Here is a 16,856-nt window from a genome sequence, read left to right as displayed (position 1 = left end):
GCTTCTCCTTTTGGAGACAGAGAGACCTTTCAAAATCTGACCACACCTTATCTAGCTTGAGAAAGTCTGGACAATCGCCGGATACACAAGAAAAAAAAATATTCGCAACAAGTCGAACTTTCCTCTTTCTGCTAACAGGAACATTAAATGATATACTGTAACTATCATAGTACGAATTAAGTACATAGAAGACAGAAAAAAAAATCTGCGATAAACCTCCTAAAGACTTCCGAATAAAAGGCAATAATTTATGAAAGCAGCTTTTCTTCACGTCATTCACTTTTTATTTTGATGGAGAGGGCGTGAGGCTATTTTCTTAAGCGATCGCATCAAGTTCGCGCACGTCAGAGCCATCTGTTGGCCATTTATGACACCCACATGATTATTTGATCCTTTATTGGAGCCTCTTGCTTCCGCAAGTCAAATATGCTATCAACATCCAAGCCACTATTAGAACAAACTGATCCGAGGGAGTATTACAGTATTTGAGCAAAGCATTAGGTCGGTGCATATAAGGGTCATAGGGCTTTTAAAAACCTATTTTTTCCCTAGTGTACGAATTTGGGCACTTCTTGTGTGGGCAAGAGAAGGGTATTGTTTTGGCTGATGTTGTATATCTGGTGGACATGTTGGTGGAAAATCTCAAGACTTCCAGCTGTAGCCCATTTGTCATGTTCTGCTCATCAGATTTCTGTACGTAATCCATAAAAATTCAAATTTTACAGATCTTCTGGTATTCAGAACAGAGTAAGAGGTCAGACTTCACATAATTCAATATAGCCCCACTATAAATAGTGGCCACACTAACAAAACGTTAAATGCCTTTTTTATAGCCTGCTTTATTACTTTGAAAGTTACTTTTAAGATAGACATATTGTTGGGAATGCATAAAAGTTTATTAATGCCTCTAAATTCTTCATTGAAATTCTATAAGTGGTCTGGTTATATTAAACGTAAAGACTGTACATAGACTGCATATAGTATGGACTTAAAATGGCAAGGCAGTCTATACAAAGAAAATAAATTATTAATTAGAACAATCATCATTTATGCTCTAGAATAAAAATAAATCTTTTCACTACCTTTAGATGTACCAAGCCTCATCTCTTGCGAGGAAAGCAGTATGAGCTTTGATTTGCTGAATTATACGTTGTACTTCGTACCTATCTTGTCAGGGAAATTTTAACAGGTCTTATCTGTAGATTGATGTTACCATGTCAGCTGCAAAAATTGATCAAACAGATTTATTTTAGATCAATTAAGAATAATATGTACACTCTGCACAGAGAAGGAGGGCAGTTCTATATTCGATTGACGAAATTTAATTTGCATTTTTCATGTCTCGAAAGGCTATATATTAGATTTATATATAGTATTGTTCTAACACAGGTATTTCGACAGAAAATCGGATTTTTTTCTGAATTCACATACCGATTGTTTTCCATATTTCGATTATACGACTCAAATTGTGCCTAACTATAACATTCTGTAAAATTTGGCAAGCAACTTACCAAGAAATTAAAAAAATTATGTTGGCTAACCTTTTTTTAATTTGAGCCAAGAAGAATTTATTTGGCGAAATTCTTAATTTATAGTAACCTACTTTTTTTCCCTTTTTTTCATTGTGCACTACAAGAGAAAAAAGTACATCTTTCATTCTTTCGAATAATTTTAACAAAGTGCGTAAAGCACATCTGGCGTTATTGTTACTCATAACAAATATGCCAAATTTCAAAACGTGCCAATATATAAATTCACGTATATCTTTGGAAATTTTGAATAAAACAGTCTCTATTTTTTTGCAGGTGTGCCTAGAAATACATCTACTTTGATGTGATGGTAAAAATTTTAGAGGTTATAATTCAAAAATTTTTCTGAAAAGTTTATAAAAATTACTAAAAAATGCAAATTTTAAAAATGAATCAGAAAATATTTGGGAATTTTATTTGGATTGATAAACAATTTCATGGTTAGGTTCATTTGATTATGGCAAAGCACGTGAGGACTATCTGCCTACGAGGATGATTGCCTTCATGTGGGACTATCTGCCTACGAGGATGATTGCCTTCATGTGGGACTTTCTAAGGAAAACTGGCTCGTATGCACGTTATGCATGCGGAAAAACACGAAAACGCACATGCAGTCAGCCCGTTCGCTAGCATTCAAACGAGGGACCTAACTACCTGATTCAGCGACTTTACCACTCGGCCGCTGGTAGGCCAAATTGTGAAAAAGGAATGAAGTAAGCTTAAAAACAAAGAGAGAATAATAAACATATACCAAATTCAATAAACATTGAGAAGGTAAAATTTTGAGAACTAAATTATTTTTAAAAAGTACTTTTGCGAATATAACGAAACTTGCCACTTTGGCATAGTTTGAGTCAAATAATCGAACTATGGAAAAAAAAAAAAAAAAAAAAAAAAAAAAAAAAAGAAAGTCAGATTTTGTGTCAGAATACCTATGTTCGAACAATGCTATATATAAATATATGGCCTAAGTCGGGCTTTTGAGATATGAAAGACGCAAGTTAAATTTCGTCAATCGGCCTAGTACAATGAGAAAGAACTGACACTCCATTTTTGGGGGTGCAAAGTGTACATTAAAAATAAACATCTTTCAATAAAAATAAGTCATTTAAAATCAGAATTTAATAATCAAGTTTTTTTAACGAAAATGCATCAGATTCCCTCATTTATTTTCAAAACTTAAAAGATTATTGATCCTTTATATTTAAATTAATCTTTTAAGTTTTATATATATATATATATACTCATTAAAATGTAAATTGTTAAACAAAGAAATTGAGTTACTTAAAAATTATGCTTCAATAAATAGGTCTATTTTAGCATCGAATGGAAGTTTCAAGTATGTTAACTGCTGTAAATATGATAAAAACACGGTAACGAATTTTTTTGTTCTTTACGGCGTGCTTTCATAGTGTAGCTGGAAACACGCCCGGCTCGTAATTGGGAGGTCTGGAGTTAAATCTCGACGAAGACGTTGCGAGTTTCTTCGGTTTCCTTGCTTTGAAAAAAAAAAAAAAAACTTAACTACTCTACAAGTTGCGCCAGAACTAAAATGGGGTATACGATAATTCGTCACCAGCAGGATTTGGCTACTGGGTCCCCGGCTCTACAGTCGCGTTTCAAGTGCAGGAGAATGTAAGGTATTTTCTCACTCCTTACAGCAGGATTCGTGGTATGATTGAATGTTAAGCCCTGCTAGCAATCGGAAGGTCCGTGTTAGAATCCCGGGATATTTTTATATTTTTCACGTTGCCCACTTCGACAAATGCTTGAGTCTATAACAGTATTAAAAATGAGTATAACTGGGATTTAAGAACATTAAATATATTATTAGGTATAAAATAATTATCATACAAACTACAAAATTTCGAATAATCGGACATTAAAAGCACATTTGACAGAAAGGTAAAAAAATGGAAACTTCAGAAGATCCACGATAATTTCAGTAAATATAAATGCGCTAAGAAATTTCTGAACATGAAGTTTTAATGTTGCTCATAATGATTTTAGGCATATTAGTAATGACTTTTTACGTGTACTTTTACGTACTGATCGAAACTTACGTACCGATCGAATTATACACTCACGCCAATTTTAAGTTAGTTCGGTATATAAAAGTAATGATTAATAGCTTGCTCATAATTCATGTTTTATTTCGTGTCATCAGTTAGCAATTAGTATCAAGGCTCAACTTTTTCCCCCCTTTCTCTCCGCCATTAATGTCACATTATAAAACGCACTTCTGTAAATGGCGTAAGCCATACAACATTTGTTACCAGTCCATTTTGTTAACAGCTAGCTATTAACTTTTAAAAGGGTTTATACTGAGCAACAATTTAGTACTTTTCATGAGGTTTGATTATAAGTTACGTAAAGAAAAGAAAATGGTAGAATATTATTGATGTTTTGCAGTTATCGGTGCGACATAATCATTTAGATTATGAGGCATAATCATTAAGACCCTAGAAGTTAAATTATAATGGCGTGTTTAAATGTCAAGCAAGATCCTGGCAAAAAGCAAGTGGCATTTAATAACTCAAATTATGTTAAATATACGTTAAACTAAATAAATAAAAATTGAAAGGATTTCAATTTTTATTTCTGTATTTGAATGCATAACACACAAAAAAAAAAAAAAAAAAAAAAAAAAAAAGACTAGAAGAAACATGGATTTTTATGCAATTTCTTCTTATCTTTTGCACATATTTCGACAAATTCTTGAAGATCACTGGTTTGATTTATTTGATTATGGCAAAGCATTCCAGGGCTATCTCTAGGGAAAGGGATGTGTTCATGGATGACTTTCGAAGGGAAATTGGCTTGTATACACGTTACAAACGGGGGAAAACACAAAACCACACATGCAGCCAACCCGTTTGCGGAATTCGAAGTTCGGATCGAACTACCAGTATTCAGCGATTTTACCGCTCTGTCGCTGGTGGGTTCTTGAAACATCCTTAGTAACAGTTGATTGATCTGTCATTACTAATGAATCGATGAGCACCTGTGGTGAAAGTATTATTCTACCAACACACCATCCCACATTTGATTAAGAACGTCCTGTTGAAAATACCGAAGAATCTCTACCCCCTTTTCCCCTACCATCGATCAAACGAGAAAACTTTCTTGCTGATTGAATTTGATGTATCTCTACTTCGTACACACGAATCACAATATACGAGTCTTAGCTGGGATAAGTCTTGAGAAACTACCTCATTGATCCTGCAGCATACTTTTCTTTACGAAACCCACTATGGCAAACAGTCAATGAAAAAATTTTGGTTTTCAAATGTTATAAATGTTAAACATAAGAAGCAGTCATTACTTATTAAAAATTTGATTTTAATTATAAAATAGCATTTTTAATGAAAAAAATTTCTTTTAACTTTCTGATAAAGAAACATCTTCCCGTATGCCTTCCTGGAGCAATTAGGAAGCACACCTGGCTCTTAGTCGGAAGATCCGAAGTTCGAAAAACGGTGAGGCCATGGTGTTTCGTATTTTCTGTTTCTAAAAATATCTAATGATTCTACATACCGATTTGAATATACATGTTTTAGTTCTTCTTGTATAACAGGCAGAAGCTAAGAAAGTTTTTCATGAATTAAAGTACTGAAACTAAAGTCAGTGCTTCATATATTTAAATTAATCTATAGCATCTCACCAAGTTACACTAATTAAACTATTCATGACAATTACAATTTGTAGCCAGTGATAACTGAACCATTAAGGACAATAACAATTACTAGCCCATGATAATAAGAGGATTATGTTAAATACCAGTTTTCTTAAAAAGGTTTACAAGATATAATGAACTGTAGATTTTTTTTTTTTTTTTTTTTTTTTTTTTTTTTTTTTTTTTTTCGTTTCTTGTTATTAAATAATTGAGAGGATCTCTGAAGATTTTTAATTCAGTAAAAACCTTAATTTTTTCCTTAGAAAAGTTATTTCTAATGTAGGTTTTTACCAAAGTGTAAGGTAAAAAGAAAAAAAAATCGTAGTTTGAAAAATATTTTTGCCGTTATCATGCGGAATTTTACCTATTTAATTACTACCTGATTTTTTATCGAGGTGTTTGTTTTAAAAATAATGGAGTAGTAGGTTTGGTTTGGTTAACTAAATTAGGCATAGCAACTCGAGAGCTATCTGCATGTGGGTAAGGATACCTACGTGGAGGGCTTTTTAAGGCAAAATATCTCGTTATACATGGTATACATTATACATCGTTATACTCGTTATACATATATCATTATACTCGTTATACATTATACATGGTAAAACCATTAAAACTTTCATTCAGACAGTTCGTTTTTCGGGTCTGAGCTTTGGTCGAACTACCCGTGTTCAGCAACTTTACAGCTGAGACACTATTGGGCCCCTGTAGTAACAAGCAAGAAGGATTAAAGCGAAAGAGACACTTCACTGATGTAAAAATCAGGCCTTTCGGGTTGATTATCTTCGAGGAAGAGAGAACACTATACTAAGGTAATAAGCTGAAAACAAAAAGTTTATTATTATGAACTGAAAACTAAACTCAGTGGCGCAAACAGCCCTAATGGGCCAAGGCCTGCAATGCCCCGAAATCTGCTTTCTTGACCGTGGGCCCCGGGGTGCGTAAGCATATGCCCTGAACAAGTGGTCAGTTTGGGATCGTAAGACCTCCAGCGAACTTGGTACTCATTTTATCGACCCAAGGCAGTACCTAAGGGATGGAAATCAAGGAATGAGTCCACCTTGCCCAGCCCGGGGTTCGACCCCCGGACCTGTGGTGCTGCTGCGCGATGCGCTAGCCACTGCGCCATCGGGCGTCATTATTATGAACTACCAATGATGAAAATAAAAATTCATTAAAACTGAAACAAAATAACGATTATCGCATCAAATAACGACTTCGACTGTTTCTATGTGTTTTATACTATTCTAGTAATTAATAAATAGAATTAATACATATTTTATTAAATCATTCAACAAATTTATTTCTCACGATTTATCTATTTCTCATGATTTTTTTTATCACTATTTCGGACGATTCCCGGGAGGGAAAGGAAAGTGTGCACTTGGTCATTTCGCATATTCGCCTTTTTTTTCTCTTTGTAATTACTTTGTCTTTTCAAAATTCAATTCGAAGGGGTACTTCATTTTCTTTGATCCACAAGCTACATAAATGCAGGAGGATCGCATTTCGATTAATTTTACTGCTCGCAATACAGCGAGTTTAAGATTTTATTCATTTTCTTAAGGAATATAATCTTTACTATATACAGATTAAAAAAAATAATGTAAATTTTAAGATTCCTCCTTTTATTATAAATATATATTCCCGTTATTTAATTGCCACAACTTGTCTACATCTCAGCCTTTAGCCTTAAGGATTTGTCTCCGTAGGTATTAAATCAGATTAAAATACTTATTCAAATATGTAACAAGTTGGAATTTTACAGAATTTTCCGTAAGAAATTTTGGCAGTTTAAAGGCACTTAAGGAAAATTCTAATGAAGTCAAAAGGTTGGTTTGGTTTGGTTTAGCTAATTATAGCTAAGCACACTACGTCTTTTTTGAGGGAAACTGTCTCATAAATACGTTACATATGGGGAAAACCACGAAAACGTCGATACAGCCAGCCGTTCGCCCGGAATTGAACCCAGATTATAACTGCTAGTGTTCAGCGATTTTACCGCTCGGTCGCTGGTGAGCTAAAGTCAGAAGTTTATTTTATTTAATTTTACTTAGTTTTATGTGACTACCGCAGAGCTTTGATGTCTATCTGCTTAAAGAAAGAATGCCTTCGTGGAGGAATTTCTAAGGAAAATTGGCTCGTATACACGTTACACATGAGCAAAACTACGAAATCGCCGGATTCGAGTTCCCGGGATGTGTTCAGAGACTTTACCGCTAAGCCGCTGGTGGGCTGAAGGTAGAAGGAATAAGCCACAAATAACTATATTAAACTTAAAGAGAAGATATATTAGGCAGAAATTCCTTTCTTTCAGATGTAACAAAATAACACGCCGAAGATAAATATTAAACGATTGATAATGCACAACAGGAATCAGCGCAAAGTGAACAAATTTATAGGTTTATAAATTTATAAGATTCTATTTAACCTTCGAACCTAAATAGTCTTGCAAATTTACTCACGTTTCGCAGATACCTTCTCCTTATTAGGTCGCTTTAATATTTCTTTCGTTCAATTTGACTTAAAGGAAGATTCTGTCTGCATTGCACGATTGACAGTCACACATATAGCATATGTCTATTTAAACAGTGTCCGTGATTATTTCTTAATTGTGATATCTGATTTTCTAAATGGACTTCTATGGAAGTTTCAACCTTAAATTTAGATGTCTCCATAAGAAAAAGCTTGATATTATAAGGGATTTTCTTCCTCCTTTTTTGCATACCTTTGTGGTGTAATTGGAAGCATACTCGAGGTGTATTCGAGTCCCAGTGAATGCACTGCTCACTTTTCACGTTTCTAGCAACAAAAAAAAATCCTATTGACTCTACAACGTGTTTCCTAAGTGATTGTGCCAAAGTACTCGTACATTTAAAATAATTTTACGTACCATAGCATGTCATGGTAATCGAATGAAATATATTAATAGAAGAACAATAGTAATGTAACAGATATAAGATGAAACTGAACAGGAAATTTTTATTTTTATTTTACTGCCATTTCACGGAGAAGTAAAGTATTTCTAGATTATTTTTAGAAATTCATATATCAGAAACTTGATATATATTAATTTGTCGGAAACGTAATCTCGAAAAAGAACAGAACCTTACAAAGTCGTAAAGGGTTTTTTTTTCAATATTAGATTTTGAAACATTAACTGTACCAACAACCATCCGTGTTGTGCTATAGAGATTAATTTGAATTAATATGGATGTTTGCTCTTTATGAATCTCATTAGCTCAATCCGAAACATCTGTAATCTGCAAACTTCTCTCAAACCATCCGTTTGTTCTGTTATTGCAAAACTTGTCCGTTGCCTGAGCTCTTTTTGTCTTTCACGCATATATAATAATAAGGTAATTGCTGGCACATACATTTTTAGTCACCTCTGAAACATACTTAAAATAACAAAATGTAATAGTATTATGCTACAAAGAACACTAAACTATCAGCTGTGAAAATATTTAAGCATTTTATGTTACGAAGTACAAACGAAAAAAAAAAAAAAAAAAAAAAAAAAAAAACGCTATCTCTGGCAGAAATGCAATATAACTTTTCTTTCAGTTCAATAACTCCAAACGTATCTTTTATTGTTATATACTTTATAATAAATCTGTTTTATTTATAGTAATTTAATTTGAATTGCATGCAAAATTCAGTTCAAAACTCTCATCACCAATGTTTTATTTAACAGCCGTAAAGAAGGAAAAACAATGTAACAACCAACTAAATAGAGACCTTAAAATAAAAGAAGAGGAAAAACAGGTAGCCGGACTAAAAACAACTACGAAATACCTAAAGTAATCTGTATAGTTTCGAAATAGGAATGAAAAGTGATGTGAAGCCTTTCCGTGACTAAGATCAGCTCTCGTAACAAGTTATTTCAAACCTATACTTGACAGCTATGCATTATATCATGGACTATATTTGTTTAAATTAATAGAGCAATAAATGTAGGAAATGAGATATAATGACTAGAGTAACAGATATCCCAGTTAAGATATACCACTGGTGGGCAGAGTTTGCGAAATAATCACCTTTTGCTACTTCTTTCTTTGTTACAACACGAATTTCCCATTGGTAGAAACGATCGTTATGTTAATGTCCATTTGAATAAAGCTGTTGTATGACTGGCCCAATGTCTAGGATAAAAATTGCTGCATGATAACTCAATGGAAAGAACAAAAAATGTAAAATGCACAATAGGGGTTGGGGTACGCCCCTTTCCCTCTAACGAGACAGACTTCCCCCTACCATCTCTCTTGTGTAATGACAAAACTCATTTTTCGATAATGCATCCAAAAAGTGGATCATTAAAATCCAATCTAAACACGTGTTTGGTGCACAATAGTTTTTTTTTATATATATATTGTCGCCAGCTATTGTGCTTCTGGTAATGTGCGCAACAGTGATGGTGTTTTGAAAACGGATGCAAAAAACTTCATTCGTCTCTTTCAATTTATCATTTCCTGTCATTAAGGGAATTGTTATTGAGAATATTGGCCTCAACGCTTTATGAAGAATAGCATTTAGGGTTAAAATTTGTCGGAAAATGTAATTTATATTAATAATAGCTTTTACTTTGGAATTGCTTAAACTCTCTTCTGGAGTAAATAAAAGGGTTTTCCGTTGACTCACTTAGGATTGTGTATTAAGGTTGTTTTCATTATAAACAAAAATGAAGAATATTTGTTAAGTATAAACTTAGAAAATAATCAAATAAAAAACATTAACTTCTTGTGAATAGGATAATAAACAGTGCTCATTATACCGTTAGCAAATATTGACGAAATAAACTAGAATAGTTGCTTCTTCATTAATAATTCATAAATACTTCTAATATCTAATGTTGCAAGCAGTATTTGAAATGTAGACTGTATTTTTGCCAAATTATCTCAGTGGAGCATGATAAAGGATATGTGAAACCGAATCCAATTCTCCCCATCAATATTATATCTTTTGGAATGTAGGAGTGCACATTCCAAAAGATATAATATTAATATTGATATTCCAATTATATCTTTTGGAATGTAGAAGCTTAGAGAGTCGAGGTTCGGAAACATCAATTACGGGGTTGCAGGCGAAAACATCGTGGACGAAAGCGTCGCGGAGGAAATAAAGCAAGGCGGAAACGTCGCCATACAAAATAATCACGGGAGAAAAGAAAGCAAGAAGAAAACATCGCAATTCTTAAAACATCGTAGTACAAAACTTTGCCGTCGAAAATAAAGCATCGAAAACTTCGTAGTTTAAAAACATCGTCGTCGAAAATATCGTGGTAAAAAATAAAGCATCTATAAATCACTGCATGATAATAATATCGCAGACATGCACTTTTCAGGCTTTGAAAGTTGTAAATCCATATTCGCATTATGATTTGTGAGTGCAAGACGGATTGGGGAATATTTTTACTTTTATGTATTAACTAATAATTTTTTGCTGAAAATTCAAAGGAAACTTAAGCATTCAAAAACTGAAAATGAGTAGAAAGTTAATTAGCATTAGTTAGCTAATATTCATTAGCATTCTTTCAAAGTGGGGAACGTAAAAAATTATCTGAAGCCGGAACGTCAGAAAACCAATTTTTCCCTTACCGTGATTCGAACTCCGGACATACCGATTGCCAGTCGGGCCTACTTTCAATTATATCACTAACGCGGTATGGAAGGAGAAAATTCTTTACAATAGATCCTTTTATTCAGAATCGAATGATTCTATGGACTCTGTATTTCTTTCTTTAATAAAAATAAAGTCCTTCATATTTAATTTCATTTTTTTACAGCGTTTTATGGTTTAGTTTGGTTTATTTAATTATGTTAAAGCACAAGAAGGCTACCTGCTAAAGAGAGGGATGCCTTTGTGAAGAACTTTCTAAGGACTATCTCATGGCACTATATCCAGGCTATATGGAGAGGATTCTAGTGCTATTCTTTCGATTTTCGGTAGCGCTGCTAACCCACAGATAACGAATGCGGACAACATTTTCTTGGAGCAAAAAGCCACAGTTTCTTAAGCTCTTCTTCCTCAGGACACCACGCAAATGAATTTACAGGTTATCTCGATAACATGTAGCGTTAGGTGGTAGTTAAGTTTAGTAGTGCTGACAACCATAACCGCAATGTATGACCTGCGAGAACGTTGCTTGGTTAATCCCCGAGGTATTGTTGCTTTTGAAGAGACTACCTTAACAATATTAGAGCATTGAAGCACATTTCACCACCACATAATTACTGTAAAATTTAGAGTGTTTCGTCTCCATTCTTCTCAAGCTAAGCCCAAAATTCAATTACATCTCTGCCCTGTAGTTACAGAGACATCTTACTCATCCGCCACGACTAAATGCATTAGATGCTTCCGCTCATTATGACCAAATAATGAAAGCCATGATTGTCTAACTTCATGTTCAGTCACATCGGTATATGATATTTATAAAATCAGGTACCAACCTGCCATTTCTAATATCGGCAAAGAAAAATAGAAAGTCTCAAAATTTTTCAGTTATTCCTTAAACGCACTGAAAGTAAAGAAATGAAATTTTAGAGATTCGAGTTACTGTCAAAGAAGTAAGAAATGCACTATAGTTAGGCATGTAATTAACAACGTATTGAAAATTAGCATGGATTATTATAAAGGAATGCTATTTAAAAAGAAAATAATTTATTGCGAAACCAGTTTCATAACTTTATGGCAGAAAAAAAATTAATCCCATCAAAATGGCTTATTAATTAAAAAACAATTAACTTTAAAAGGCATTCTACAATTTACTATTATAATTTTGATCAAATAAAATTACATTTTTCTTCAGTAGGTACGGAAGATAGGAATTAGCACCTCGAAAATGAAAATGAGCAATTTAAGATGACATCAAATGGATATATTTTTGGACTTCAGTACATTTTTAGTTTCCTATTTGTTAATGAGATATGGAAAGAATCCGATTTGATAAATATTCAAAAGGGAGATGTTGAGTATTCTGGAATAAAAAAAAATTAAACTAAAGATATGTAGTTGTTGAGCTAAACACCGATTTCCACACTAATGTAATTGTCAATACATATGCAAATCGGGACAAAAAGAGTGCATCTCATTTGCAATACTTTCACAAGAAGGTAACCTATTAAAATGATTATTTTATATGTATATATATAATCATTTGGTGGTACTAAATCTAATGAATATTAAAAAAAATCATTTTGTGAATTTTTTTATACATAAAAAACTACATAAAGCTAAACTACACCACGAAAGGCACGCTACGAAGGCGGCAGAAATATCTTATAAGCAGTCATTTAACTCGGTTAATTAAGCAGTCATTTAACTCGTCATTAGCAGTCATTTAAGTCTCCCTCTCATGAAAAGCGAAATACGCGAATTAGACAATCTACTTAGGCATTAACATTACTTATACAATTACTTATACAACGCAGCTGCAGACAAATTTCGCCAGCTATTTGTATACAATGATAAGAAAGAAATATACTACTTTCTCTTTTTAGAAATAACTATAACTTATACTTCACAAATAAAGACTTCATTATTTGTGCAAAGCATAAAATTGACAACTTTAGGTTTACAAAATTTTAGGTTTATTTGATTATGGCAAAACACGCGAGGGCTGTCTGCCTAAGGGGAGGTTTGCCTTCTTGGAGGACTTTCTAATGGATCTGGATCGTATCCATATCCACACAAAGAAATCCACACAAACGCTCATGCAGCCAGGTATAGGTACAAACAGAAGTAAGAGGACGTAGAAATTCATCGATGATCACACAATAATAGTCCCACCGCACTAATTGAGCAGTTCTGCTCCAATTTTGAAGGTGAACATCCGAGAGAGCAGTCCGGAGGTCTCCCATCCCTCTTCCCCTACCATCAACCTCTCGAGAGGACTTCCGGCTTGCCTTGTATTTTGAGTGCCCCTTTTCCGCACAGACACTGTACAATGGTCCGTTCCTAAGATCGAGTCCAAGTCGAATGATCAGTGTTCAGTTACCGTTCAGCCACTGATGAGACAGTACAAAATTGCAGGATTACGTTCGTATAAAATCTAAAATTTGAAGAAAACAGTGAATGTAATCCTTACATCTCTATAACGTTTGGCAGGTTCATACAACTGCTTGACTGCTTCGTAGAATTCATGTTTTGGATATTGTTTAAGTCCACTATTAGTTTATTTTTTAATCTTTCCATTGCTGTTAAATAACGAGCTTTGAGGTAAGACTTCTCTTTAAGGAAGAGAAAACATCTGCAACGGCCAGATCTGTTAAATAAGGTGGGTCTTTGAAAAATGTGACAGATTTATTTGTCAGCAACTAGAACGGAGTAATGTGATGGCCTGCTGCTATGCAGCAGAAACGGTTATTCGATTGAGGTTTTTCAGGCTAAATGCGTTGAATTTTCTTCAGAGGTCTGTTCATTATGTGTTTATAAAATGGGAAGTTTGGTCTCTGTCCTTCATGAACAAATTTCTTTTGAATGATCCCTTCCTAATTTACCGACATGCTGTTTGCGAGAGATTTCTGAAACCTAAATTTTTATTGGCCATGGTGAATCTTCTTCATCTTAAGCAAAAGGTTGCCATTTTGTCTCAGGGTAATAAGCAAAGCACAAAATTTCATCAGTCCCACTTCGTCTGAAAATATATATATATATATATATATATATATATATATATATATATATTTACACCAAACACATCTCAAATCCTAGCATGCAGAAATTTCTTTCATTTTTCTGTTTTGCAGTCATTGCACGAAAATCAAATCGAGAACAAATTTTTCTTTTTTAAATATCTTTTTCGCTACAATTCTATGAGCAGTGATTTTACGGATGCAGTCAGCAGTCATTCGAAGAGACATGTGACGGTATTTCTTCGATGTTTTCATCTTTTCGAAACTGCACAGGGCAACCACTGTTAGATTCACTATCAACATCTTCGCATCCACCACGAAATTATACGTTCTAACGGAAAAGCATAGGATGCTTGAGCTCCATATAGTTCATGCAGAATTTCAGAACTATCTCCATTCCTGTTTTTCCAGCTTTACAGCAATTTTTTATTGATACTCTGCTATTCTTTCCTCAGCTTTTAAATCCACGGCAGCAGATGTTCATTAACAATTAAATGCGTAGAAAATTATACATGTTAAGTAGATGACATTTTAGAAAAAGCAGGTGAAGATATTATAGTAATAAATGCTGCCATTTATCATTAGGCAGGTTTGCTGAAATTTGTTAAAAAGCTAGTCCTAAAGTTTTGCACACGCACTTCTCATGTCTGAAATTTTGGGGATATGAAGCAATGAAAAAGCACAAATTTTTCCTTTTCTTAATACTAAATATTTACAAAGGATTAGAGTGAGCATATATTTTATATTAGTTGAGTGAAAATTTTGGCAAGAACGTGTTTGCATATTCATCCTTCTCGCTTTCTGTTATTATTGTTTTTTTTTTTTACCCTCCTAATCTGAGAAGATCTCGATCGGGTCCACGAATTCATCATGACCAAGAGTTAGTAAGCGTTTTTGTCTTTGACCAGGACTTTGGACGCCTTATAGACGAAAGTTCGAATTTTGCCCAGTTCCCTAGACAGTTTTGAAGAACGAACCGGTGGACGGATTCGACTGTTTCATAACCCTCTTTTGCTCTATTATAGCTTCTCGACAGTATTTTAAATGCTCTCATGTCGCAAAGACATTATACACTTACAAAGTATAGGACTTTTCCAGGTTTCGAACCCGGATCCAAAGCTGTGACAACCGGGTCTGCCTAAAAAGGGCGTCTGTCGCGCTCTCCAAGACGATTTTAAGCAAGAATGATTATCAGAGAAGAATTTAAGCCTATAGATAGAAATTTGGATGCAGATAATTTTGGGCTACTTAAGGAAATTGAAATGATTGGTTGCGTAACGAAAAAAAACATTTTTCTAACTTAATTCCTTAAATTTTTTAAAATATAGCAATTATTATAAGCTATACAGCAAATATAGCTTATAATAAATAATGATATTTAACACAGAATTGATTGTGTAATTCAGTGTTTGACTGTATTCAAATGTGGAGATAGCTATATAAACTTAACGGGACAAATTTCAGACTTTGATTGGGAAAATGATGAAAAATTAATAAGAAAAGGCATCCGGTGGGCTAAGATTAAAAGCAGTTGAGAAATCAAAGATACTACTAGCTTTAGGCCTTTACTGAAATTTTATTACCTTGTAGATCAATTTGATGCATAATTTGCTAACACAGGTGTTATTGCCAACCAGTAAAAGCTGAGAAGATTAATGGAAGTTTGGAGCAATTGGTCCTATGGGCAGGAAAGAGATGTTGAAAAGCAAGTGGTTAATAAGAGTAAGTTTGGAAAATTCAGCTACCTAAACACTTATGAAACAAAAATTTAAAGATTCTTTCGATTGTACAAATATTACAGAAGGCATGCATCTGTACAAAAACCATACTAAATGTTGTTAGTCGGTCGCTCATACCTGTAGCTCTAGGTTGTAAGTATGCTCATTTTTATTCCAAGTGAACATAAGTTAGAAATTATCATTCAATCAAATCAGTTCTAAAAACATGACTGCAGATACGTACATGCAGTGAGGCGCAAGTAGAATGTTCGTTCAACCATATACTGTAATGCGTTTCACGGCTTGTATGTTTTGTCAAGTTATAAGGTATTTCTCCCGCCTTCTTAGCATGGTTTCGTGGTGTAGAGGTCAGCACGCTTGGCGCGTATTCGAGAGGTCCGTGGTTCGAGTCTCGGCGAGGGAATTGCTCATTTTTCACATATCCTGCTTTCAAAAAATACCTAATGTAGCTACAAAGTTCCTTATTGTAAATGATTTGGGAACATTTTATTCTTCCAGGACGATAATCTAAATTCATTTCTTTTCGTGAAGTTGTAGAAACATTAGGTTTTAATTGAAAGCAGGAAAGATAAAAAACGAGCAACCGCCTTCACCGGGAATCGAACCGCGACCTCTGGAATACGCGCCCAGAGTGCAGACCACCACACCACGAAGGCATGCCAAGAAGGCGGGAGAAATACCTTATAAAGTCAGCTAATTCTTTTTGACTTATTACAGAATATATGGTGTTGTTATTTCCTTAAGATTATTAGTAGTCGTTTGTTTTTGGAACACAAACTGAAAAGCTTCATAAGTTAGGTAATGCTATGTATAAAATAACGGCAGCTTCCTCTCGGATGCTCAAGACCTGGTTTCAGACGGTAGCACAAAGTACTGCGTTACATGCAACGTCAATATGGTAAACATTTCGCCTCATACAGAGAATCATATCAAATTTACTCAACGCCCCTCTCTGTCGAGAATCTAACAAGGATACAGAACTTGCACTTTCACTATCAGTGTTCTGAGCGTCCTTGCGGATATAACTTCTTTAAATTTAGTGACCCAGAGGGAACAGTGAGCTAAATGTGACTAAAAGTAAGTGAATATTACGCTCAGAAGTAACAGACTTCTACCTACAAATTAAAAAGAAAGTATTTCCTTGACCGACGGAATTCAATATAATAACCAAATGGACAACGCATGCTATACCCGCCTCAAAGGGTCTTTTATACCGATGGCTCCAAAGACGAGCTAAGTGCAGGGAGTAAATATTGCCCTCTAATTAGCCCAAACAAAAGTA

General features: G+C 34.1%; 1 protein-coding gene across 1 annotated transcript in view; it reads right to left on the bottom strand.

Moving 5' to 3' along the window:
- The window catches only part of LOC118185795 (uncharacterized), a 346,837-nt gene that overhangs the window by 231,886 nt on the left and 98,095 nt on the right, over positions 1–16,856 (bottom strand). Inside the window, exon 2 of the mRNA XM_085807229.1 lies at positions 1,083–1,221. Within this exon, the coding sequence (XP_085663355.1) occupies positions 1,083–1,104 (22 nt within the window). The 5' untranslated portion in view covers positions 1,105–1,221. The remainder of the gene's footprint in view (positions 1–1,082; positions 1,222–16,856) is intronic.

This window comes from Stegodyphus dumicola, chromosome X1 (assembly GCF_044657685.1).
Source record: "Stegodyphus dumicola isolate Sdum_Otavi_A_Nest chromosome X1, ASM4465768v1".
Taxonomy (NCBI): Eukaryota; Metazoa; Arthropoda; class Arachnida; order Araneae; family Eresidae; genus Stegodyphus; species Stegodyphus dumicola.
Note: the sequence above shows the minus strand (reverse complement) of the source record. Positions and strands in the feature narration are given on the sequence as shown.